Source organism: Phoenix dactylifera, chromosome 4, assembly GCF_009389715.1.
Source record: "Phoenix dactylifera cultivar Barhee BC4 chromosome 4, palm_55x_up_171113_PBpolish2nd_filt_p, whole genome shotgun sequence".
In the NCBI taxonomy this organism is placed as follows: domain Eukaryota; kingdom Viridiplantae; phylum Streptophyta; class Magnoliopsida; order Arecales; family Arecaceae; genus Phoenix; species Phoenix dactylifera.
The window spans coordinates 13,349,990-13,377,014 of NC_052395.1; the positions used below are offsets into that span (position 1 = coordinate 13,349,990).

General features: G+C 41.8%; 3 protein-coding genes across 4 annotated transcripts; all 3 read right to left on the minus strand.

Moving 5' to 3' along the window:
• Window positions 1–354: 354 nt before the first annotated feature.
• Window positions 355–3,554, minus strand: LOC103712709 (putative pentatricopeptide repeat-containing protein At3g47840). The gene has a single exon (XM_008799305.4). The coding sequence runs from the start codon at window positions 3,287–3,289 to the stop codon at window positions 1,064–1,066; it is 2,226 nt and encodes a 741-aa protein (XP_008797527.2). The 5' UTR covers window positions 3,290–3,554; the 3' UTR covers window positions 355–1,063.
• A 2,595-nt stretch (window positions 3,555–6,149) lies between these two features.
• Window positions 6,150–9,881, minus strand: LOC103712710 (mannan endo-1,4-beta-mannosidase 1). Its single transcript, XM_008799306.4, has 5 exons — window positions 9,388–9,881; window positions 9,072–9,266; window positions 7,982–8,104; window positions 7,166–7,365; window positions 6,150–6,893 (listed from the first exon to the last, which is right to left on the minus strand). Exons 1-5 carry the CDS (start codon window positions 9,703–9,705, stop codon window positions 6,437–6,439), a joined length of 1,293 nt encoding a protein of 430 aa, XP_008797528.3. The 5' UTR covers window positions 9,706–9,881; the 3' UTR covers window positions 6,150–6,436.
• Window positions 9,882–15,269: 5,388 nt separating this feature from the next.
• Window positions 15,270–23,854, minus strand: LOC103712711 (GTPase ERA1, chloroplastic). 2 transcript variants are annotated; one of them, XR_005511508.1, is made up of 10 exons: window positions 23,391–23,854; window positions 21,879–22,024; window positions 21,610–21,750; window positions 21,421–21,534; window positions 21,090–21,215; window positions 19,348–19,446; window positions 19,140–19,241; window positions 17,423–17,617; window positions 16,337–16,417; window positions 16,225–16,235 (listed from the first exon to the last, which is right to left on the minus strand). XR_005511508.1 is itself a non-coding variant. In XM_026806775.2 (9 exons), exons 1-9 carry the CDS (start codon window positions 23,800–23,802, stop codon window positions 16,149–16,151), a joined length of 1,308 nt encoding a protein of 435 aa, XP_026662576.2. In that variant the 5' UTR covers window positions 23,803–23,852; the 3' UTR covers window positions 15,270–16,148. The 2 variants fall into 2 exon arrangements, 1 of the variants encoding a protein (XP_026662576.2); XM_026806775.2 differs by lacking the exon at window positions 17,423–17,617 and having other exon boundaries at window positions 15,270–16,235; window positions 23,391–23,852.
• Between the last annotated feature and the right edge of the window lie 3,171 nt (window positions 23,855–27,025).

Genomic DNA, 27,025 nt, shown 5'->3' on the forward strand with positions numbered 1-27,025 from the left:
CAATATCCATGTCAGGCTTGTTGATAGGCTATTAGCCTGAATAATCTGCAAAACAAATGCTGAATGTTTTGCATGGACCCTAATTTGCAAGCAGCTCAAGTCTCGTCCCCACCTCAGAAAACCCTGTGAAGCAGTTCACCCTGGTTTTCTGGTGTCCGACAATGGAATATCTGGTTCGGTCACAGCTGATTCAGCAAAGGATGTGGCAAAGAAATCGCTGTTAAAGCATTTTAAAAATATACGAAATTTGATTTATAGTTTTATATTACAAGACAGATTATGGGCTTTTTCGTTGAAACTTTGCAGGTTTTTAGAATATAACTTGGCTTATGACAAAAACAAACTTACGACCAACGAAGTGGAAGAGGAACAGGTAACTCATTCGACCCCGGTTTGTTGTTGTCCGCCAATAGAAGTCTGACACGGTCACAGGTGATCCAGCTAGGGATATGTAAAACAAAATATTTGTTAAGCATTTGAAAAATGTATGAAATTAAATTTATTTATTTATTTTTATGTTTCAAGACAGATTATAGGCTTTTTCCTTGAAACTTTGCTAGTTTAATATAACAATTTAAGAGGGAAAGAAATAATTCATTCAACTTCTGATGAATTATAAATTATTTGCAGGCAGTTCATTATTCGACCAGGTATCAAATAAGAAGATATCAAATACACTTTCGATTAATTCAAAATAATAATGAAGAGAACCATCTAAATCAATAAAAAAACTCAAATAATCGGAGACATGTTAAATAATCTGTTGAATATAGCCGCTATCTTCTTTGCTCAAATCACCATCAAATCCGTTGCGCTTGTCATAATATCGTGTTGCTCTGCTTCCTCAGTTCAAATCCTCCTGTCAGTCTGAATCTTAAGTCTAAACACGCACATAACCAAAATTGTATACGGTAATTTAAGGCTAGCACTCATTTCAAGCCTCCATGAATCACTGTTACGAGCTATGTTGTCGCAGGGAGATCCGGTGTTCCAATCCAAGTTTTGAAATCGTTACCGTCCACACCCCACAAAAAATGATCGCATCCGTCCACACCCCATCCTTCTATTCTTCTTCGGTCTCGAGGTCCAGCTCGGGGACGTACCCCGCCCTCCTCGCCTCGTAGTACACCAACGCCAAGACCTCATAGATATCCTCCCTTCTCGCATGCGAACGATCGCCGGCGACGAACACCGCCCCGCCCTCGCCGCCGCCGACAGCGACCCACGACCACCCGGCCCCCTTCCTCACCCCCTTCTTTCTCATCCGCTTCCGCTCCTCCGCTGCCTCTCCCCACCGCCCCTTCCCTGCGTACAGATTCGCCAGCACCACGTGCGCCCCCGCCGCCCCCTGCGGCTCCAGCTCCATCACCCTCGCCGCCGCCCTCCTCCCCGCCTCCTCGTTCCCCCTCGAGGCCCACCCTCTCATCACCGCCGTCCACACCACCCCGTCCGCCGTTCCCACCGGCATCCCCGCTGCCAAACCCTCCGCCTCCGACACCCGTCCCGCCCTGACCAACATATCCACCACGCACCCGTAGTGCTCCCTTCCCTTCTCCACCCCATACTCCCCCATCTTCTCAAAATACCTCAACCCTCGATCTACCATTCCCCCGTGGCAGCACGCCGTGAGGACCCCGATGAACGCCACCCCGTCCGGCTTCAGGCCGGTCGCGGGCATTTCATGGAACAACTCGACGGCATTCTGGCACCGGCCGTGCTCCGCGTAACCGTTGATCATCGCCGTCCACGACACCACCTCGTCGCGCCGCCGCCTGGCGAACACCCTCTCCGCCTCCTCGATGCTCCCACTCTTCGAGTACATAGTTATCAGCGCGCTCGTGACCATCGCATCCGCCTCCAAACCCTCGGCGATCGCATGCGCGTGGATTTGCCGCCCGGCGTCCAGCATCGCCGCCCCGGCGCACGCGCTCAAGAGGCTCGAGAGCGTGAACTCGTTCGGCGCCGGTCCAGTGACCCGCATCTCGGAGAAGAGGGCGAAGGATTTCTCCACGTGGCCCTCTCCGGCATGGCCGGAGATGATGGCGGACCAGGATACGATGTCCTTAACTGCTGTCTCGCGGAATAAGATATCGGCGGCGTCGAGCCGGCCGGTCCGGGCGTAGAGGGTCACGAGCGCATTGGCTACGGATTTAGACCCGGAAAAACCCCGCCGGATCGCGTGACCGTGTATCTGCTCCCCCCACGTGAGTCTCACGAGCCCCGCGCAAGCGGATAGTACAGCGGCGTAGGTGTACTCGTTGGGGTCCGAGCCGTCTGATGGGTGCGCTCGCATCTTAATGAAGGCGTAGATGGCGTCCGTCTCGCGGCCTAATTGGACGTGGGTGGAGATGATGGTGGTCCACGCGGCGACGTCGCGGGAGCGGAGCCGGTTGAGGACGGTGAGCCCGCGGCGGAGGTGACCGCAGCGGAGATAGAGGGCGGCGAGGGTGTTGGCCACGAAGGGGGTGGCGTCGAGGCCGAGGCGGAGAGTGCGGGAGTGGATCTCGCGGCCCTGGGGGAGGATGGCGGCGTCAGCGCAGGCCTTGAGGGCGACGGCGTAGGTGTGGGAGTCGCAGGGCACGCCAGCAGCCAGCATGGAGGCGAAGCGGAGAAGAGCGTCTCGGGGGCGGGCCGCGCGGACGAGGGTGGCGACGGCGCCGGTCCAGGAGACGGCGTTCGGGTGGCGTGTCTCGTCGAACACCTGGAGGGCCCGGACCGGGTAGCCGGACTTGGAGTACATGTCGAGGAGGGAGGTGGCGACGAAGACTGAAGACGGGTGGACGCCGGTCTTAAGGACGCGGGCGTGGAGGCATTCGCCGTGGGGGCGGAGGACGGGGTCGGCGGCGCAGGCCTTGAAGGCGAGGCTGAGGACGAAGGGGTCGGGGGAGAGGGACGGTTCGGAGAGCATGCGGGAGAAGAGAGAGAGGGCCCCCAAGGAGTCGGCGGCGCGGACGTAGCCAGAGATGAGGGTGGTCCAGGAGATCTCGTCCCGGTGAGGCATTTCGTCGAACAGGCGACGAGCATCGCGAAGGCGGTCGGATTTGACGAGGGTCCTCAGGCGAGCGTTGTCCTCGTAGGGCGACGGTGGTGGACCAGACCGGATGGGTTCGGCAGAGAAGGGGCGGTTGGCCAAGTGGACCGGAAGAACGAGGGAGTTCTTGCCTCTGGGAGCTGCGAACCGGAGAGTTCTGAACCGGTGCCGAATGGGCAAGACCATTGGTTTGATGTGGAGAGGGGGCGGGGAGGGATTGGCGTTACTATTATATGGGGGAGTTTTCCGCAAGAACATGGGTACTAGCCGTTTGCTAGGAACCGCTAGGAGCGGTATTTCAAACTACGATTGTAAAAAAAGAAGGAAACAATGTATAAAAAGAACTGCAGGCTGTCGTCATTGGGCCTGACCCGTATCCATCTAGTTATCTTCATGATATATCAAATGATGGTCCATTGAGATCAAGTCATGTGCCAAGTTGGCTATCTGGAAGCAAAATTTTGGCTTGTAGATTAGATCTAGATGCTGCAACTTTGTCCAAAAATATTATTGATTTTGTGCACGACATCTGAATTCGTAATAATCTTTGAAATCTTTGTGTGATGGTAAACCCGACATGAAGCGCAGGCCAAGGCCTACGGCACCAAATGCAATGCCTGCATGTCAAGAGGAACCGTTGAAATCGTTGAAAACATATTACCTTGCTTGGTTCTTGTTGTAATCGTGGAATCGCGGTAACCATAGTTCTTGTTGCTCTGACTTTAAAGCCGAGTCGTCTTCTTCTTCTTCTTCTTCTTCTTTCTTCTTTTTTTTTTTTCTTTTTTTTTTTTTTTCCGCACAACGGCAACTTATCCTACTCGAGTGTAGGACTTGCCAACAGAATCAGATACTAGAACCTGGCTCAGAAGCGAGGAAGGGGCCTTCCGATGTGGCCAAAGTATCTCTTTAGAGTGCTGCACAATGTAAGATGCAACTCACTCTGCGGCCCTGTTCGTTTTCCGGTACACGTGTACTGTCTAAAAGGTGCTGCAATTTCTCAGCATTAGCCGAGTTCTTTTATTTGTTTCTTTTTCTCAAAAACACGGTTAGAAATATCTCTGGTAACTTTGAAAATATCCCTGTACTTTCTGCAATCTAGCAATAACAATTAAAGCTTAAGAAGAATTTATACCTCTCGTTGCACTTGAAAAAATCTCCATGGCATGCATACCTATGCTATATATAAAAAATAATGATAATTTTGAGACCGAGAAATATTCCTTCTTGAGCCTATTCTCATGTTGAGAATATCGTTCTACTTATTTTCAAAAATATGTTACTTACCCGCTAATTCTCACTGTAACTACCACATGCTTTCTCCTCATTTTCCAATCACATTGATTTTTTTTCATTATACTCTCCCTTTCTCTAATGTGACTCTTGAATAGATCGGACTCACTCTTCCTTCTCTCTTCCCTGAAACGTGCTTTGCACATACCTGACTCCTTGTAATTATAACATCATGCATTTAAATTTTGTTTTTACTTTATTCATGATATTGTAATGGAAATATATGAGCATATCCAATCTTTTAAATATTAATTAACTTTCTTCACGTATCACACATTATTGTGTATAAGTTCCATGAAATTTAATCCATTAGTTTATTCTACAGAATTGAAGAATATTAATAATTTAAAATCTACTGAAATGTGTCAATCGTGATAGAAACTTGGAAATGAGTCCAAGTGGCAATCCAAAACTGGAGTCCAAGTTAGCATCCAACACTCAAGTTTGGCTCGTATGCATTTCGGATTTCAACAATTTAAGCCGGGCCTCAGGATCCATTTCTTTTAATAGACAAGGCCTGCTGACAATTTGAGGCTATAGAAAGGCACACACTTAATATGTTCACTCTTGAAGGTACGATTTGATTTCATGAACAACCATCAAAAGAATTTCTATCATTCTTTGGTTTAATAAGCTAGCTGGCACCTTCTCCCTAGAATGTAATTACTATAAGTTATCTAATCAAGTCACTTGAGCCAATCAGCACCTTTATATATAATTATGAGCTAGATGGTTTAAGAGAATCAAGCTTCTAGTTACATTTATAAGAGTTGGGTTCAAGTTACACTTATATAGAGTTACACTTTTTTTTTTTAATTGACCGATAGAGGTCCCATATTGATGATCCGATTTATTGGATGTGATATACTATTTCTAAACTACTTATATACAAAAAAAACTATATAAGTTGAAACTTTCTAGCCTATTGTCACACTTATAACCTAAAAGCTTAAGCGGCTAGGAGGAGGACTCAAGCTAATAAACTCATGTGGCATCTTTTTATTACTCAATATAGGACTATGACAATTATATCCCCCATCGATTTTTATGAGGCCCTCCCACGAGAGAGAGAGAGAGAGAGAGAGAGAGAGAGAGAGAGAGATCCACCCATGGCCTAGGTCTTACTCGATCTTGATATCTTTCAGTCCATATAACTTATAGAGGTTGCGACGCCTGGCTCTGATATTATTTATCACGGAGCCCAAAAGCTTAAACTATTAGAAGGAGAACTAGCCCAAGCTAATAAACTTATGCGACACCCTTTTTATTATTCAATATAGGAGAATAACAGATTTAAAAAAGATGTATTATTTTGTATTATTTAAAAAAGCTTAAATTTTCTTATTGTTTGTAAGTTAAAAGTTTATTCATGTAAATCAATAAATTGAGGGGCATCTCGCTACTTTTTTTCATGTAAATAAATTTAGCTGCAGCGAGTCTTAAAGCGTTTTGTAGTACGAGCTTATTTCATAATGGAAATCTTTGTTTTCTTTTTTTGTTTTTTGTTTTTCTTTTTTACTTTTACGGAGGTATTGCACATGAATGAAGCAGCAGTTATCCTTCGTTCTTACTAAAAACTTCCTTATGACGAGAACTACAGAAACTTTATTACTGAATTAATGTGGTTAGAGGAAAAGCATCTGCATCACTACATTGCATCATAATACGGACCTGTTAGAGAAAAAACGAAAATCATAATTCAATTTAACATTAATTTAGAAAGGGTGCAGAAAATTTTGATGAAGCTGTGCCGCCTAGTTATCACTAGCCTTGAACTGGAGACAAAGACCATACACACAGTATTAACGTTTGTTTTCATGCAGGATGCTTGGCAGGAAAAATTCTTTTCTTCTTTCAATTATGTATGGAAAAACTTATTCTATCATTTTTTGAGGGAACAATTTATTGGTCAACAGTTTAAACGATAAATGCTTGGTTGACTTCTAAAAGACAACAATAACAACTACATTCCAGTGCCTGCAAATATTCGGGGCCATTCAGCAAAGCCATTCCTTGGATGAAGGAAAGTCACCTCAAAGAAATAGCAAGCTTAAGCTTTCATTCATCTTGTTATCATGCCAAAGTATCTGCACTCTGTGTAACTTATTATCTAGCTTAATTTCCTACATTCTTTCCCTTGTTCTCATCCTGCCACTGCTTCCTTCTGATGGCCTTAGCCTGCTCTAGTTTCCCAACGTTTCGCATTCTAGCATAGAGCTTCCCCAAATAGCGAAGCCTGCGGCAGTAGGCAGTGATCATGTTGCTTGTCGAAGGTGTTTCATTTAGAATAACTTCATATCCATCTCTATATGAGTCCATTCCTTCAGTCAGGAGCTGCCAGAAAAGGCCACCTGCAGTCGCACCCCCAGTTCTTGCTGACCAATAGATTTTAGAATACACAGTGTTGAACAATTCATCTCTTTGGGAGCTGCTGAAGCCAGGATCTTTCCAGGATTTTCCAAACTCGGCTAGGAGCAATGGTTTGCGGAGGATACTGCGTGCATCTTGGATGTGGGAGTCAAGCCATTTGTTCAGGAAAGCAAGTTGCGTTTGATCATTTGTATTAGACAACCTGCATCCAATCAAGGAAGCAAAAACATGGATCAATACTTTCAGGAAAGCAAGTCGTGTTTGATCATTTGAATTGGATAACCTGCGCCCGGTAAAGCAAGTGAAAATATGGATTGATCCTCGACTCCTCGTGAAGGATGAGTAGTTGTGTAATAATGCAATGCATTCTTAACTGACTCAGATGATTAGAAATGGAAGAACTAGTAATTATTTGGATGTGGTTCTATGATTCAAATGCATTCCCCCCCATCTGTTACTGCTGTGTATGATTACCATTGATCGGGATAGGAATGAACGGTGGCAAAATCAATGCCAGGAATCTGATTGTTGGATATGAAATCTGTTCCCACTTGAAAGCCTGGATTGAATTGCTTCTGTGCTGATGATGCTCCATAAAATCCCTCAAGACCAGCTTCCAGCAAGTGATCACTGTCTATGGATTTCACAAAGGCAGCCATCTCCGTGATCCATGCCTATATAATTAAGAACCAAGGAAGATGGTTTAATAAGAACTGACAATAACGAAAGATAATAGCAAAAATGTCAAAGACTGATATTTCAGGTCTGCATTTTAAAAGGACTCATATCAAGAACCTATTAGTTCAGGATGATCATTTTGAAATCACCTAGTAAAAACTGTAGATAATTTGCTAACTCTTGGGAGGGTGTTTAAATTTGGGGCTGGAATCTAGTGAAGCTTATCTAATTGAAAGAAGCATTCTTTTGCGTGCATATGCATCAGAAAATAAGGGGCAGTGCTTTATATTAATTAAGAGGATCAAAATGCGTTGAATTAGAGATCTAGAGTGGTCCATATGCCAAGGATATCTTCCTGAACCTAAAAATTTCTTCATGTTATTGTAAAGAACGCCTGGAATGTCAGATCAGGAAATGATATGTCGAACGATTTCAGGAGGTCGATGAATGAGCAATAATATTCTAATTTCATCAGGAAACAAGGCAAGAAATATCTCCTTTTTTTTGAAAAGAAATGTTCAATAGGAATCCTGAAAATAATCATACAGTAAAAGAAAATGACAAAATGAGGGAGGCATAAAAGCTTCTGAAATTATCGTCAACTTGGATAACCTGAATGGTCGTTCCTGATGGATCTGATTGGCATCTTGGCTCATTCATAAGCTCCCATGCAAAGATTGTTGGGTCATCCTTGTAAGCAACTCCAGTAATGGTGTTAACTCTTGTGAGCACAGTCTTCACAATAAGAAATTTAACAAAAAAAATCAAGATTAGAAAAGTGGAGATCAACCATTGAAGGTAAAAGAACACAAAAAAAGATCACTATAAAAAAAAATTAAAGGAAATCATAGTCAGTTGCCTAAATGTTCATTAAGAATATATAGGTGGTTAAAGTCCAGAAGATATACTTGTTAGGAGGCGACCCTTCAAGATAATTATTAGAAAGTAACAGATTTTGTCCAATAAGAAACTTATTGCAGAGATGATAGCTGAAAACCAGAGAACAGAGTTACTAAAACAAAATATTCATTTTAATACAAACAAACCCAAGAGGCATTGAGCCAAATCAAGAACTATATTAGATACTACGCTAGTATATGCAAACAAAAATTGGAACCAAATATAGGGAACAAAAAACATAAAAGAGAAGAAGAAGAAGCAGCATCATTTTCTGAAGGTTTTCTGTCATTGGACACTGAAGTCCAACCTCTCCGAGCAACTGTTAAAGATCTCCACATTCAGACAAAAAGGAGACCTCAAACTTTCCTAGAAGAAGACAATAAGGACATCTGTAAACAGATCCATTATTAATCTTAAGACGAGATGGAGAAATATTACTGCAAATTTTCTTTTGACCTGGTATTGATTTTCTGAGATTTTTATATGATTATCTGACAATATTTGCTCACTAAATCATCATCAAAAACCAAGTTTGACTCAAATCTCCTTCCCCAAAAAAGGGGGAAAAACAAGTCAGTAAATAAAAAAAAATTATGTATTGCTCCAAAATAAACAGATCAACATCAAAAAGCGCGCACACACATATATGTCTCATTCAACAATTTTTTTCTCACCAGAAAAATGCAAACGTTGCCACAGAAGAGAGCATCTCCAAGAATATATAATCAAGCAGAAGTTAAGAAAGGAAAAGGAGGAGAGAAAAAAGAAAGAGGAATCAAATGTTACACTTTCTTCTTCCTACCTTGACATGATTTTTGTAGAACCCTTTAACCACAGGGTTGGTGAAGAACTCATCATCTGATGCAATGTTCTGTCCTTGATTCCTTGCCCATTGCACATACTGCTTCTTCCCTCCAAAGCTATCATAATTGTTCACCAAGCTCAATATAAGCCTGATGTTGTATTTTCCGGCCTCAGATACCACGAAATCCAAACTCTGGACATAACAAATAAATAAAAAATATTGCATAAACATATATAAGTCCGTAAAAACTCGAGAAAAAAAAGGAGATTATGAAAAAAAATGGAAAAAAAAAAAGGAGATGGATTTGCGAGACCTTGAACATCTGTTCATTGTAAGAACCAGGGGAGTACTGCAAAGCTGCGCTCCCCCCATCATTGAAGGCCCAAGTCCTGGCCACAGAGAGCCCACGGCTTGTGGCTTCTCTGAAGGCATTGGAGACCTTGTAACTCTGAGAAGGATCGGAGGCCATGTAGGTGAGCCAGTAGGCATTGAAGCCATTGGCAAAGAATGGACTTCCATTCAGAACAAATTGCAGCCCATTTGTCCTTATGAAACTCCCCTTAGCCTCTACATGATGCTGTGGAGTCAACAAGAAAACCGAGAACACTACTAAAAGACTTAGTTTCTTCATCTTCTTCCTCTCTTTGGGTGGGTTTTCGAGAAGGAAGGAAGGAAGAGCAAAGCTCAGAGGAATTAATGGAATAATGGTGTCTCCTTTTGCTGTCTCAGGTGACAGAGAACCTATGGCTGAGAAAACAAAGAGTGGGCAGACTCTTTTTACAGGCCTGCGAGGTGATGCATGTGACCTACCAGTGCAGCTGCTTATGAAATGCGAAACAAGGGCAATTATGTGATGACAAATAGTGTGAGTGTACGACAGAGAACTCACCTGGCCTCTCTCCATTTGGAAGAAATGTTGCCTTTTTTTTTATTTATAAATATAACATGTGGAAAGTTGAGAGGGTATATTAGCTATGGTGTTTGTTGTTATGGTGCTAATCTAAATATAGTTTAATTGTTGTTAATGATTATTTCAAGTAAGATTTACTGGGTCAGCTAATCAGGTTGAGCCAAACCAAATTATCAAACGAATTCCTGTGATTAAAGGGATCAAAGGGCATCACCTACGCGAGGAGCGTCATAGGAGCTGACGAGATCACCATGAAAGAGATTTCGCTACAATGATCAATTGAATTCGGTACGCTGAGCCACATGTAGACGACTAACCTCTTCTTAGCGATATACGGCGGATGGTAAGAGATTGTTACTTCTTTCAGGTTGCTCATATGTACCGAAAGGTGAACGGAACGATTGATTGAATTGCTTTCTTTGCTGCCCATCGTTCCGGAGAGGTCTCATGGACATGGCCTGAGATTGTACTCCCATCTTTATGCCGCGTATTGTATCTTAACTCAATTGATTGGACTCATGCTAAATTAACGTGAGCGACCGTTTTACACAAATAAAAAAAAAAGATCACTATTTGGGCGGCCAATGCTTGTGAACATATGCGTGATGGAGTCAATTTTGGTAACAGTGATTTTTGCCGAATATGCATGCTTGATGAATAAAGCCGATCCTTTGGATCAATCATAAGCTTTCCCTTATTTTTTTTTTTTTCATTTTTTTTGAAAACAGCTCAAATAAGCTAATGTAGAAGATTCCACCAGACGTTGACGGTTTTCGATCTCTCGGTCATGATATCATCGAAATCTAAATGATGCTTCTACGTTACATATCTCATGGGCCAAGTTAATGATACCTTCAGTACTAAATAAGTATGATCTTCTAAGGTCTTCATGGAGCATCCATCAAAGGGGAGAAATAGAATCTGTTTTAGGTTTGATTAATCAACAAGGCAAACTAGAATTGATAATTATGAGGGACAGAGAGTAAATAAATATATGGTTTGAGGACGGATGATTCATTTTCTCAGGAACATCTTTATGCACAGGAACAACCTTTTCTTCAAAAAAAAAAAAAAGTTTAAAAAGCCCGGGCCTCGATTCATTTGCTTGATTTCCCAATGAATTCTGATCCTCATGCTCTACCTTATGTTGTGCATGACCTCATACTTTCTTTCGAAAGATTAAGCTGATCAAGTCAAGCCATGTAACTAGTGAAGCCCATCTTGGTCCACTTAATTCGAGCATAGCTGGCAAGACCCGATTCGTCTAGATGCCAACCGGCTCTGCAAGTGGGTCAAGTGGGGTTTGGACCCAAACGCGGCTTGGTTTGGCCTTGGATTCGCGTTCAAGCGGAACAAAAATTCCGTATATGCCAGTATCGGGCCTGGCACTCAATTATAACGCATCATATAAAGAGGTATTTAAAACGCGCCACATTATTATTATTATTATTATTATTTGATAAACAACGCGCCACAATATTATTTCTGGGATCCACCACCTCTCGCCGGCGGCCAGCATCTCTTCTCCTCCAAGCCTCCTACTTTGCCCCCTAAAAACCTTGCAACAGGACTCTCTCAAGCTCTGAGAAGAGGAAAAGGAGGGATTTTTAGTTCGGTTGTATCTGAATGCTATGGTATAAGACCGCTGCCGGCGGATTTCTCCTGCCCCAAATCCAGACTTCAACCGCCGCAGTTGAGCCTCCCCTGCTCCGGCCGTCCGCGGCGTTCGATCTCCGCCGTCTGATCTGCCTCGGGGGGTCTTACCACGTGGCAATCCCATGGATAACGGTGGGGGAGGGGTTTGCTGCTTCCGACATAACGGGGCTCCGTTAGCTGCCCCCTATAGATGCTTTAAAGTTCGTGTCGAAATATAAAGGGCTCCCTAACCAACCACGTGGCGGTCGTTGTAACGCACCGACGCCCATGTTGTGGGCCCATAATACGTGGGTCATCTTTATTCGTTCAAGCTTGCCCCTCGACCAACCACGTGGCGGTCGTTGTAACGTACCGACGCCCATGTTGTGGGCCCATAATGCGTGGGTCATCTTTCCTGGTCCTAAAAAACGAAAAAAAGTAAAACAGAGTGTCGGCGCAAATGTTAAGGACTCCACTCTTTACCTGCCACGTGGCAAAAGGAGCCTCGGACATGGCCGTATGGGAAGCACGTGCTGTGTCGGCGAGATTTGCTCTACGGGTCTCCAATGTGGGGCCCAAGGATACCCCCAGTTGAATCCCCGAGGTATACAGGTAGATGCCAAACTATGGCGACGACAACGGCAATGAAAGGGGTTGGTGACGGTGCGAGCTTTGCGAATACATGGACACCAGTAAAGAAGGAAGGACAGGGTACGAAATTTGTGGCGTTAAATGCGGTGCGGACGGTGGGGTGCAGCAAATCACGGCTTCTGTCTAACGAAAGTGGTCATGTCCACTGCCATCACTAAAAGCTTTGGCAACCAATGCACTTTACCTTGCACGTGCAAAGATATTGGAGAATGAATTTAGATTGAGATATCTTCCATGTCTGCCGTTAGATGGAACGCACATATATCAGGTGGAAGACTCTCGGAATCCATGTCGGACTATTTATTTTTTAATTTTATTGAATGATCTACATCCGATCCAACCAAAAAAAAAAAAAAAATGAAATTTTCTATGGTGAGCCATTGAAGCAAAAACATGTGAATCATTACAACCCTCCGTTTAGGCATCCACTGTTACTTGCATTTTATAGTAAATTTTATTCCATAGAATCAGTATAGAGGGAATCAAAACATGAAAACATACTTACCCCTTAACTGTCACTTTAATTTATACAATAATTAAATCTCAGGAATTTGAAACTTTCATGTATTTATTTATTTAGATGCCATTGCATATGTTTCAAAAGTTGCACAACATCATAATTCATAGAGTTTATTAAATAAAAGTGAGAAATAAGTCAGCCCTAACATTAGCCACAAGCAATATAAATGATGAACAGAAGAGAAGAACGCTAGATAAATAGCTCCAATTCCATCAATCATCACCTAGCGGACATGGTTCCATCCAGTTCATGATTTATTTTTTTTTATTTTTCATTTATATCTTATAATAATTCATTTCTGGGTTTTTTTGCTTTTTATTTTTTTTTTCTCTCTCTAGAGTTGTAGGTTAGATCCCGCATTTCCCATGCTGCAGCCACAACACGGGGAACATGATTCATAGAGACGAAGGTAGTTGCTTCTTTATTTGAAGGAGAGATATGGACAGATCTTCCAGCTCAATCTTTAATTTTCTGTTTTATGATTCCATAGATGTGTTTATTCTCGAAAAATTTAATTTAGCTGATTTATCCAGCGAGAGAGAGAGAGAGAGAGAGAGAGAGAGAGGAGACTTCCTATCTTTTGCTATCCGCTGGATATCTTTGGACGGACAAAATATGTGTGGATTAAAACGATGCGTCAGTTTCTTACTTTTGTTGAGATTGGGATGCCTATAGCAATTTGGAAGGAAACACAACGTTCTGATCCTGCCACAAGGATTTGATTTATTTTATCAGTTACTGTATTTCACGAATATATATATATTTTAAAATTTCCAAGATAATTCACGTACAATCGGCCCAAATCCTACCATTTGTGCCTTCGAGCCTGTTACTCCAAGGGGCTCTCAGCAGAGAGCCATACTATACCGGCTTAGTTTCCATGCGTTTGTTATGATAAGCAAGTTAGTTTTAATGAATAGTTATAATTTTTGAAGCTTTTTCTTTTGGGTAATTAGTGAGCCCCTCGTTTCTATAGATGAGCAAGTTTCAGAAGCTACCTTACAACAAGAAGAATAGCCCACGGAAAGAAAGAAAACAAAGCCAAGATGGTGAACGCTGAGCGGTTCTAACGCATTAAAAACGAGATATTCAACAATTTACTCCGTATCCATCGTACACAATAAGTAGCATCCCTCTTCATTGTAGCTTTAATTCTGAGAAACACTTTTGACATCCAGGATGTGATAGAACTTCTCATTAAAATCACTTATGCACAGAATTACATAGAGACTATTTACAACTATTTTCTTTTTTACTGATTGAGCAGCAAATTTTCATACCAGTTCTAGGCATCAGGTATCAGCAAGTCGGAAGCATCAATTGTCGGACTAAAAAGAACAACATAAACTTTATTGTAAAGATATTCTTAAAGAATATGAGGTTGGTGATTGGTGAAGCCTGACATTTGCAAAGAATGACTTAAATAAGTAATTCATGTGCACATATTTTTCTGAATCAATTGTTCGACTTCATAAAATGGGAAAATAAGCTTCCAAGCTTTCTAAGAACAATCCCCATAAGAAATCATACTGACTTAATGATTTTATCTTTGTAAGCATTAAAATAAAGCAAATTAAATATATTAGCTACGGTAAAGAAAAGTAATAACAGGACAAGTAAAAGATACTTGTCCCCCGAACTCCAAATTTCCCGGTAATTATAGTGCGGTTTGAAGCATAGGTCCGGAAGCAAATGTAAGGTCAAAGGTTGCCTGCTATCGTGTCATAATAAGCAGAGACAGGGGAGCAAGAGTTCAGGAAAAAGGACAAACGATAACTTAGAGATTCACCTTCATCACAGAATAAAGTAAGGCTTGGTAACACAAGCATTTCAATATTTTGTTGCAAATCATCATCTCAGCAAGGGAGAAGTACTGAGAAAGAAAAAAGAACCCAAGGAAACTTGAGATGGGGCAAAATGGATCAACTTTCTGTGCGTGTAGAACTGTTGCTCGATACCATGGCAAAATTAGCAGAGAAGGCTAGCATAAGAGTAGTTACACGGGTAGTCTAATCGTACAAGCCAGACTCACCTATTCGTAGGTGTTTCATCATGAGTAGGTTCTAACAGGAATGTCCCCTCCAATAATTGGACCTCAAAATTGTCGCAAAATAAAGTGCATAACCTTTTTTTCTTTTTTTGATACAAAGGAGGAGGTGTCCCTGAAACAGAAGAAGTTACAAATAAAACAACTTTAATGCAACTTTCATGATTCAGTACCATCCATTAGTTGGTATGAGAGCAATCATACAGTCACTCAATTATGGGTGCCGCTTTCACAAACTCATTTTATTCAAGTCCTGGCAAACTCTTTCTCCATGAGATATATCGATGCCATGGCAAAATCAAGTGAGATGATTTGTAGAAGAGTATTTGTACCGGCAGCTTTCTAATACAATGCACCAGTTGGAGTTTTCTGTTCATGATAGAACCGCATTTAACCTATGAGTACGCATAATTCATCATGAGAAGTTCTATCTAAGAATAAACCCTCTCCAATAATTCGATTCTCGAAATTGTTCAAAACAAAGAGCCTGACCTTTAATCTAACTTTTCCCACAAGTCCTTGCAAACTTTTGTTCATGAGATAAAGCAGATGACGAGCAAAAGCAGAGAACAAGTAATCAAAGAACTAAACATCATAATACAATAGCAAAATTGAAATTCTAGCCAAATGAAAGAAAAATCAGCTCTAATGAAGTGCGTACATTCTCTATGAAGCACTAAAAGCCGAACCATAAATCATGAGAGAGAGACGAGAAGCTCTATCATGGTGCCTCAACAAGCAGGATTCAGGTTGTTCCAACAGCAGAATTCATGCATCAGTTTCCCTTCATCTAGCATGCGGAATCAGAACGGGGTATGCTCCTTTGAAGAAGGGGAGAAACTTGATCGCTCAGTCACCTTACAACTTTGCAAAACAAACAATGGTGGTAGATGGTCCTTGGCTGGATTTTTGCTGCCACAAGGGTACTATCATTCAAAGCCCATTGCGAAATCTCACATAATCTTGCGAAAAGAAGCTTCCAAGTTCTAACAAGATCATGCTACAGATAAACAGAGAACAGAATTTGTACTTTTAGCAGCTACAACGAGCAGCCAGTTTCTGATTAGAGATAGGCAGGTTTTGATATTTAGATCAGACCAAATCATGCATGGACAAATACCCCTATGGCCATGCTTCTATGGACAGGATGCCAAAGAAACTGATCGATTGAGTGCAGGAAGGGATTATCCTTTCGAAAGATGAACCAAGAATAATTGGAGGCGAAGTTTTGTAATAGCACGAATATCATTGGCTTGTGTGTGAGAATAAAAGGTTACAAACAGATTAATTACGTGCGGGAAGCAAACCACTTTACAAAACTTGAATTTGACCACCATAGCCATAGTATTTCAACAAGCCTTCATCCTGGCGCCAATTTTCTTTCACCTTCACTTCTACCTGGTTCAATCCATAACAACAAAATTAGAATTCAACCAGGAATGTCTTCATAAAATACCACAACAAATCCTAGGAGTGAAACACAAGACAGGGACCAGGACCTCAAGATAGACTTTCTTCTGCAGGAAATCTTCAATATCAAGCCTTGCTGCTGTTGCCAATACCTTTAAAGCCTTCCCTTCCTGTAGTTGTACAAAAATATTTGGGCATCAACTTTAATTTTATGAGTAACATGATGAATAATGAATCTTAATTTAATGAAACATGGAACATATATGTGGAGGGGGGCACAAAGCAAAGGTACGGTAGTACTGATAATACATAAAAAAATAGCTTTCGAAAGTATGAGTTTTAAACTTAATCTACCCTTCCATCTTTCAAAATTTCTTCAACTCTTTATAAATTCATTCTAAAATCAGTATAGTTTGAACCAAACCAATCTGTTTTAATCCAGAGATCATAAAGCCAAAGGTGGGTTTTGGAGCATAAGCGAGAAAAAATGGGGAACAAACAAAACTTCGATTTTTATGAGACTCTGTTCAAGTGGAATAAGGAATAGGAGAATGCCCTGGAGCTTGATACATAAATGATTAAACAACAAGCCTTAGCAACCCTGCTTTCAGGGTCTAGACTCCTGACCAAAAACCACCACTACCAACCTTTTAAACTATGGATCAACTTCAGCCACTTCATCATGTCTACTATAATGCACCAATTGTGTCCTATAAATGCACCCAGTCTGTTGTATTTGGAACCAAAAAGGCAAGTCCAATAACAGTTGGAAGTAAGAACATGGTAGCCTCCAACCATCTCAGAATGAAGAAGCAAGTGAATAGTTGTTGGTCTCTCAACATATAGAATTCCGGGAGAATAAAGGCAACATAAGCATTGCACTCTTGCTAAAAGTCTATACATTCTTGGAAGCCATGAATTGATGACAAACTTTGCTTGAAGCTGACAACAACCACACCAAACAATAAATAGGAAGTTATCCAAATCACAGACACCAATATGGACAATAAAGAGAAACTTGACCAAGAAAACATCAAAAGGCAGAGGATCTGAACAAAATAATTCATTCTCCAAAATGCATAAAACTAGACATCCTTAAGAATATAAAGATGATGAGAACAACCGCCCCCATGAAGCACCTTAACCTTAAAAGCCATTTGCAACATATTAATTACCTATGAGAAGAAAATAATTCTCTCTCAATCAAAGGGCCCACCAAAGTTCTGCACCTTCTCACTGGCATGGAAACATCTTCCCTTTCAATATCGAATGTATGATTTTCTCCAACAGAATACAACCAAAATACTTTCATGCTTTCTGGGTCTCCAATTGTCAATCTCTTCCGCATGATACAAGACTATTGAGATTGACTGTTAAAATTCATTTTTTTTAAAAAAAAGAAACAATAACCTTGACCCGAGAAATGGAAAAAAAAAAATATTACAGAATGGCCTACTGATAAATAATGAATGGTGCTACTGCTTCCCCACTATTTTCTTACCTTTCCAGATGCTTTTAGGTCTTACAGTGCATATTATTTGCAGATTATATACTGATGAGAGTTGCAGAGTTTTCAACCGGAATACCATTATAATAGAAGTTCAAAAATAGATTAAGATAAATAGAACATGTGAACTACAGCACTAAAAGGAATATATGTGGATATAAGGTTGCAACCAAGATATGGTCAAGAAATTTATTTTGATTTCCATTGTACAAAAGCATATAGGGCAGAAAGGTAGTTCAAACAAGACCTGAGGAGGGTAGATGATAACTAAGAGTGACATTTGAGTTTGAGGCTAGATGATAAATAAGGGAGCTATTTAAGTTTGATCTGATTGTCGAATATCATTAGAACTTCGAGGAGGTTTGCACAAGACAGACATATTATGTTTCTCCTGTGCAGATCAGACTGCTGGATACTGCTGAAGCACATGAGCACAAGATTAACACAGAAGAAATGCATATGATAAGGTATACTTGTAGTAAACTAGATAGATCAAATTTTGTTCCATCTCATAAAAGATAGTAACAGCACAAAAAGAAGATAAAAAAGAAGGAGGATACATACTGGATGACAAGATTGGGATGACAATGCTAATCCCATACAGAGGGGATAAGAATATCATCATCTTTATGTCGCAATAAGATCTAGATGAAATAAGATAGTATATGTACCACAAACTATAGAAATTGGCAACATGTCAGTAAGCTGGTGTTTATACTGTTTTATAAATCATATTGCCATATACGGAGAGGGGTGGGAAAGATTGACCAAGCTCGAAAAAACCAACCCAGCCCAACCCTATTTGGGTCAGGTTTGGTCAAGGGAGTTTTTGTTAGGGTCAAGTACAGGTCGGAAAATCTGACCCAAACTCTAAATAGGTTCGGTATGGGTTAAATCTTTGACCCAACTCAGGCCATCAGGATCGAGTTCAATTTGGGTCAAACTAGTTTAGGTTGGATTGAGTCATGATCTTGGACAAGAATTTTTTGAGCGAGTGGTCTTTTTCTTGATGTTTAAATTGTTTTGGAAATTAGCCAATGAGAATTGTAAATATAGGATCTGATATGTTAGCTCGTGTTTACTAGGCATTGAATCTTGTAAAATAGATTAGATTAGGGTCAAATGGGTGACCTGAAATGACCCATGGGTGGGTATGGGTCGAGAGCTTTTGACCCGATGTTAGGTCGGATCGACTATTGGTGAAGGTTTTGTATGTTCTTTTCCTTAGCCTGACCCAACCCAACCCATTGCCACCCCTACATATGGAGCCATTTTGAAATAAATTTCCTTCAGTATACATGGAAAAGTCAGTAAGTACAATACTTTAAGAATCTGCAACAAGAAGAAATATTCAAAAATTTCATCTTCAAGATTTATTAGGATACCTTGCCAATGAGAATAATCTTTTGCGAGTTCTTCTCAACAATAATTTCTACTTGAATAAAATCTTTTGAGGCCGGCCTGCTAATATATTTCACAACATTGACCTGTAACATGCAAATTTCTGTTGAGCTGTTGGTTTTATTACACTTACACAGCAAGAAAAATAACTGTCTGCTAAGCTGATGAACGAAGAAAATGTGGGATAAATACCTGGCATGCATATGGAACTTCATTTCTATATTGCATAAATATTTTCTCCCTTACAATTTCTGCCACAAAGAATCTCTCAGGGTGTTCGCTGGTGATGTCCTGAAACCACAGAAAGTAGAAATGGCAATACTTCTAAATGTGCAGCTTCAAAGATAACTTTTAGATGACAATACTAAGAAAATTTTTTAACGAAAAGAAAATTCCAGTGCCATAGAATAAATAAAACTCATGCCCATGTTAAAGATTACCCATAAATCAGAATATGAGTGCATATATGAAATTTGCCAAACCAGTGGGTTACTATTATGCTATTAGTATATTTCAAAAATTATTATGCTATGAGTAGGATAATCCTCATTTTAGGCCCAAAAATTGCAAATTCAGGATACAAAGTTTTGCATGTAACTGGACTTCTTTGCATTTAATAGCCATTGAATGTGATACTCGTTTGCCATGCATAATAAAGCAGCAGATTAAGGTATGCATTCATAATATGTCCTTTTTCAGTCAAAAGCAAAGGGCCTTCGACTAAATTAATCAACTTGGGTATGCAGAGTTTCTTAACAAGCTGATAGTCTACATTCTTTTTTTTTTCTGATTTCTGTGTGCCGCTTGATTATGCAGAATCTCAATTGGAAGTAGACAAGGACCACATTAGTGACTTGGATAAACCAAATGTGACTTGGATAAACCAAAACAGAACCAGCACATTCAACATTTATTTTGAATCAGTATATATAAAATGTTTTGGTGAAACATCAATTTATCAGGTCCGCCCTCCCTTTCCATAGAAAATATCAAGTTATCCAAACAACAATGAACACATAAAGATATAAGTCAATTATACATATAAGATACAGAAAAGGCATAAGTCTATATATAAGACGGAGAATTATAAGATACGGAAAAGACATACGTCAACCTCTAAACACTGAACACTTGAAGATTCACTAAAATTCATGCTTAAGTCAACTGGATCAAGACAATTCACAGGTTGATACTTTTGGAACCAAGTTTTTCATGGAACTTGCTTCAACCTAAAGATTGAGCCTCCACGAAGAGGTCTAAATCACCCTTGATTCAGTCAATTGAATGTACAAAAAATTAATTCAGCTCCAGACTAGACCACCGTAAATTGGTCTTAAACTAGGCAGCTCAATCCAGTTTCTCCAACTAACAATTGTGTATTGTAGCATAGTTTTCTTGAATTTTTCCTTTCGACATGTTCCATGTACGTCCTTAGTACAGTTTTTTGTTGCATGTTGTCCTTTTCTTGTACCTTTTTTCCTTATTTGGACGCCAACCTTGGTCTTTAGGGCTTGCACAGCATAAAATATGCCTATAACCTAATTCCTATAGCTATATATTAAGACGAGAAAAATTAGTGGTACTGCTGCCATCATAGACACTGATTACTCCTAATACTAGATAATCAGTACTTAGAATGGTAACCTTAAAAATACAGCAACAAATTAGTCATTGAACTTGGGCAACAACACTTGTTTCTTGGGACGAGATACTGTCATACTAGTCTCAGTGCTATGCATTTTCAATCATATATCAAGGATTCAAATCCTCAACTTGTAAACCAAAAATGACAGCACACTGAATCTATTTCAAAAAAAAACTGTAATACATACAAAAAGAGGCATGTCATTATCTAGAACATAAACTGCCATATTTTTTTGTTGCCTTTTCACAAACGTCAGCTTTCATTAACTTGTAGGTTCCAGCATACATACCTTGGGATAATAAGCAGGACCAAAAGGGAGTTTTGAGAGTATCCAATCCTTGACATCATCCACTCCCTGACCATATTTAGCACTTACAGGTATGACCTCATCAACATTGGCAAATTTCTCATACCACTGCAAAATGTGATATTCTCAGTCCCTACAGTTATATGAATGACTTGTATCTAAAAGTAAATTAAAAAAAAACTGAATAAATAAATGAAAAACATGAATAAGTAAAAACTAAGAAATTGAAAGCAGCATTAAAATTTTTGAACTTTCAATGTGTAGTCACACACATTGCCAACATTAACCAATGGAAAATGCTTTTAAGTGCTACCTGAAGTCTCTTTGCAATCTCTCCAGGTTTAATCAGATCCTTCTTATTCAATACCAACAGAATAGGAAGCTTATCTTTGAGAGATCCAACTCCTTCTTCTAGCACATCATCAATCTAAATCTTGAAGAGTAAAGCTCAGAAAGGTGCATGAGGCTTTCAAAATGAAAAACTCTTCTTCAAAGTATATACCTTCTGAGGAACCTTACAAGCATCAACAACCATAAGCCCACAGTCAGCATTAATGGCAGCACTTCGGACATTTTTCATCATCATAGAGTCTAATTTGTGCATTTTCTTTTCAATAACACCAGGTGTATCATAGAGTATCATCTGCAAACTAACCCATAACTCGGATTAACAAACCACAAAATTTGCTCATATGCTTCATTACCATAGCCTTTAAGATCATTAAGAAAGTAATCTCAACTAAACATGTTCATTTGATGAAAGCATAATACCTGATATTCAGGGCCAGAACATATACCAAGAATACGATGACGTGTAGTTTGAGGTTTCTCTGTAACAATTGAGAGTTTCTGACCTATCATTTGGTTTGCAAGAGTGCTCTTTCCAACATTTGGCTTGCCTAACACAGCTACATATCCTGCATTCAGCAGAGGATAAGTAGTAACAAGACACAGGAATTCATTATAGCAATATATTTATCATTTTCTACTGGTGAGTTTCCTTCTTAGCTTATGTTGGTAACAGAAAACTGGGCAGCAAAAGTGAAAGGAAATAGGATGATGGAAGTAAGATGCTTAGCAGCAGGAAAAAAAAAAACAAGTCCTAAACAACCGCACTTCTTTCAGAAGTCCCACCGCTCACCAACAACTATTTCATAAAGTGTCACCAACATCTAAATTTTACCCCGAGAAACTTTCTTAGATCTATTGCTGATACCAAGTAGAAGACAAAAATCTGTATCCCCTTCTCTAGAAATTATACAAAATAGGTACACGCGCTTGCATGTGCACCTGAATGCATGAGAATATTGCCGATTTGAGTTTGCCACTGAATCATTCTTCACCAGTTAGCTGTGATACGTAGGTGAAAAATAGACGTCTTTATCCATTTGTCCATTCTTTTGCAAGATTGATCCCAAAAAATGAAACTGCAGAGCGTTGCATCTCCCTTAGTCATGAAAATTTGATTTGAACCTCTTATTTATTTACATCGCTACAAAAATTCCATTCCATATGTCTTCTTTCAACTACCTTAATTGTTATATCCTCTTTATTTACAAAAATTTCATTCCATATGTCTTCCTCTTTATTTACAAGTTACCATTCTAACATATCATCATGTCATCGATACCATACCATCCATAGGTAACATGCAGTATGTTACCTCTCAAAAAAAGTTGTGAGTTTATCCATGATAAGAATAAAAAGGTCCAGCAGCAGGATTAGCGTCAATCCTTGAATCCACTACAACTAGAAATTCACCTCCGCTATATAACAACTGGCAATGCTTATTGCACCTTCTTACAATGGATTTCCTTAGTACCCACCAGGAACCAACTAACTTCTCATGATATTCAGTCATTTGCTTTCTATAAATCAATAAAGACCTGGTGTAATATATCTTCTTCCTGGTGCAAAATATCTGCTAGCCAAAAACTATCCCCCAATACTAGCATACCTAGAAAAATCTCCCCCTTTTTCAAAATAACCGGTCCAAAAGAACCGCCATTTTTTTTAAAATTCTTCACAAAAAACTCCCCTTCTCTTTCTCTATCAAGGAGCGATTTAATTTCGCATCAATCCTCTTGCAACAACACAGAGAAAAAGAGATTGACATATCCAATCTTTAAAATATATTTTCAAAAAACCATTTTTCGCCTTTAAAAGTCCTTAAAAGGCTCCAACTTCATCAAAAAACCTACAAATAAAACCCTAATGAGAGACAAAACCCAATAATGGAGTCCAAAAGAGAAACCAAGAACAGGGGAAAGGCGAACAACTGACCGCTTCGATGGTTCGGATTAACGGAATCCTTCTCGAGCTCTTCCAGCTCATACTCGTCGAGCAGCGCAAGATTCCTATCAGGCTTCTCGCTTAGAGATAAAAACGAAGCAGAAGAAGACGATTCCCCCTCCTCCTCCATCTCCTCGACCTCCTCCTCCTCCTCCTCCTCTATTGTAACGCTTCCTGTGGAGCGGTTACTTCTACGCCTGCTCTCGAGGGAGACGGCGCTTGCTCTGGCCAGCGAGACTGAATGTCGAAAAGGGATTCGGGCAGGGAGAGAGAAGGAGGCCTCGCGGAAAAGGAAGCGAGACGAACAGGAGGAGGGGAGCAGAGAAAAGCGGCGGACAGCTCCTCTCTCCCTCGCGGAGGAGGGAGGCGTCGCAGAAAAGCGGAGGGTCAGACCCAGCTCCATGACCCTCGGCGGGATTCTCGAGCCAACGCATCCAAGAGATAAGAAATCAAGCGAGCATGCTCTAAGTTTTGTCCGGGCTTGCTTGAATGGGCCATGCTCATGGACTAAGCCGCTAAGTATGGGAACACGCTCAGCCCTCCAAGGCAGGTCCTCGACTGATCTAATCACGAACCTCGCTCTCCCAGTGCAACTTTACCTAATTCATATCTTCACAATTTAATTGTACTATATATAATTTATTCCACATCCTTGATCAGCTCTTCACCTTTAACCAAATCATCTCGCTCAACTAATTTTCAACATGTCAATACTTCAATAGCTTGCAAACACTCCTGATAATAAATTCATAGTTTAGTTTTTGTTTTGTTGCTTAATTCAACTTCCAAGTAGGAACAGCGACTTGATTAAATGATGTTTGAGCATTTTTTTTTGATTAATTTATGTTTGAGATTGTTTCAAAATTTAGAAACTGATAATGAAGGAGCCTTCTGTTGCTGGAAATTGGACCCGGGGGCGGCCACGGACCGAGGAGGAGGAGCTCCGGTGCGGGAATGGCGGGTGGCAGTACGTCGGCGGGCTGTGTCCTCCGGAGGACCTGTAAAAAGCCGGTGGCCGGAATTTCCGGCGCCGACCCTCCGATGCTTAAGTCAGAGGAGGGCTTAATTTTGGAGAAGGAGATGGATTGTATGTAGAAGTTTCCCCCCTCCCTCGGGAGGAAGAAGTTTTCCTTTTTATAGGAAGAGTGGCAGGGTTACCTGTGATGTGACTGGGCGAATTAATGGGTTACCGTCACGATTAGATATGGGCGTGTGAAGTAATGAGTTGCTGTGGATGGCCCGTTCCCATCATGGAAGGAGATGGCGCGCAGCCAGAGCTTTCTTGGGAATGGTGAGGCGTTGACAGTCGTAGCAGGATATGGTCCCTGGTTGATATGTCGTGACGTGGCCAGCAAGTAAAGCATGGTGCAGTGAGGCTGCTGCAGGGTATGGCCGCAGCATGTGGACGACGAGGTCGGTCTTCTGAGGTCAGCTCGGCCTTCTGTGCTCGGCAGCCTTATGAGTTCGGCTTTCTGGTCTCGGCCTTCTGAGCTCAACAGCCTTCTGTGCTCGGCCTTCTGAGCTCGGCAGCCTTCTGGTCTCGACCTTCTGAGCTCGGCAGCCTTCTGAGCTCGGCCTTCTAGTCTCGGGCTTCTGAGCTCGGCCTGGATGATCTCGGCAGCCTTCTGTGCTCGGCCTTCTGGTCTCGGCCTTCTGAGCTCGGCCTGGATGAGCTCGGCAGCCTTCTGAGCTCGGCAGCCTTTTGAGCTCGGCCTTCTAAGCTTGCATGAGCTCGGCCTGCATGAGCTCGGCCTTGCTATCGGATTTGGGTGCTTTAATTGTATTTGTGGGGTGGTCCATTTTTTCCCCCAACACTACCCTCGACTTCCGAGTTCAAGCTGCTTTTTGGCTTGGGCGAAGGAAGTAGTCCAGTCGTCGATCATCTTGTAATATAGCCATATATATATGGAGATGTGCGTGCCAGGTAGGGTGTACCTCTCATGCAGTTGGAGTTAAGTACTTCAGGTCGACTCAGCAGCCTTCTTTGGCTTGTGGTCGACTCAGCAGGGTGCCCCCACTCAGATCGGGGCGTGTTGTCGTAGGAGGCGTCGAACGGCGTTGACATGGCGTCGAATGTCGTCAAATGGCGTCGAGTGTCGTCGAATGGCGTCGAGTGGCGTCGAGTGTCGTCGAGTGGCGTCGAGTGTCGTCGAGTGTCGTCAAGTGGCGTCGAATGGCGTCGAGTGTCGTCGAATGGCGTCGAGTGTCCTCGAATGGCGTTGAATGTCGTCGAATTGGCATCCGGAGCTTAGTCGGGGCATCATTGGAGACACATACAGGAGACGGACTTCGTCCGTTGGCGATCATGTGCCCTTATTCGGAGCGGGGCGACGTTGGAGATAGAGATACCCGTAGGTCGTTTTTTGGATTCTTCGACCTGAAAATAGATAAAATATTGAAATTATTTGAAGCCAAAGTGGCGTCTTGTACCTTTTGGAGATATTTTGATGGCTTCCGAACTTCGAAGTCCCTCAGGACTTGGCTTAGCACTAGCTTTCTTTGGCTCGATTTTCTGGGGGAGGTGTTTTGCATTCGGGCTTCTGAGCTCGGGCTTCGGAGCTCGGCAGCCTTCTGAGCTCGGCGACCTTCTGAGCTCGGCGGCCTTCTGAGCTCGGCATTCTGTGCTCGACAGCCTTCTAAGCTCGGCAGCCTTCTGAGCTCGGCATTCTGTGCTCGGCATCCTTCTAAGCTCGACAGCCTTCTGGACTCGGCAGCCTTCTGAGCTCAGCAGCCTTCTGAGCTCAGCCCGGATTGCATGAGCTCGGCCTTCTGGACCATGAGAGGATTTAACTTCATAGTATTTTCTTGGGGTGGAATCTCCTTTGAATCTAGCCAGAGGAGCGCTCATCCGTTGGAAGGCATACAAAATAAAGCATCAGCCGAGCTTTCATTATGTACTAAAATCCTTTTTAAAGCCTTGCAATGATGAGGAAAATAGCTACAGCATCGTCATAAAGAGGGCTCAACACTCTTTTGGTCTTCATCGAAAAAGGAGATGACTTTCATAGTGCACGGATGCTTTGAGGAATCTCCTTCTTTCGAGCTCGATGCTTCAGGCGCCTCTACTCGCCCGCCCTTTGATGATATTGTTGATGCCCGCGAGAGGTCAGTTGTCGTCCCGCTCCTCATGCGGCACTAGTTTTTGTTCCTCAGGCTCTCTCCTGTAGGCATGATCACGGACAAAACAACTCAACCGACCTCGGCGGACAAGTGCCTCGATCTTATCACGAAGCTCGTAGCAATCCTCCGTATCATGGCCGCGATCTCGGTGGAAGTGGCAGTACTTTTTTGAGTGCTTCCGCGACTCTATCGGTCGCATCCTCAATGGAGGTCGAAGATAGCCCTAACCTTCAATCTCCATGAGGATCTCTGCTCGGGTGGATGTGAGGGGAGTGTATGTCTAAAACTTTTGGAGGGAAGACCTCGAGTGAGCTAAGCTCTTGGGCCAAGGAGGCTCTTTCTCATGCCAGGGGGATCTGCTGCTTGGTTGGGAGCACTCTTCGTGGCGCGTCTTCTGCATCTTGGTAGGCTGTTCGGCTGCCTCTCGCCGAGAGGCCATGGCTTCCTCAGCCTTAGCGTACTTGCGAGCTCGGGCCAACATTTCAACAAAGTCGGTGGGGAAGCTC

Coding starts and splice junctions, on each gene's coding strand:
- LOC103712709 (XM_008799305.4), bottom strand. CDS start 3,289: ATGTTCTTGCGGAAAACTCCCCCATATAATAGTAACGCCAATCCCTCC.
- LOC103712711 (XM_026806775.2), bottom strand. CDS start 23,802: ATGGAGCTGGGTCTGACCCTCCGCTTTTCTGCGACGCCTCCCTCCTCC. Junction 21,535..21,609: donor CTTGTAAGGTTCCTCAGAAG/GTATATACTTTG, acceptor TTCAAGATTTAG/ATTGATGATGTGCTAGAAGA. Junction 16,236..16,336: donor AGAAGAAAGTCTATCTTGAG/GTCCTGGTCCCT, acceptor GGATTGAACCAG/GTAGAAGTGAAGGTGAAAGA.
- LOC103712710 (XM_008799306.4), bottom strand. CDS start 9,705: ATGAAGAAACTAAGTCTTTTAGTAGTGTTCTCGGTTTTCTTGTTGACT. Junction 9,267..9,387: donor ACAATGAACAGATGTTCAAG/GTCTCGCAAATC, acceptor TGTTATGTCCAG/AGTTTGGATTTCGTGGTATC. Junction 7,366..7,981: donor CATCAGGAACGACCATTCAG/GTTATCCAAGTT, acceptor TTAATTATATAG/GCATGGATCACGGAGATGGC.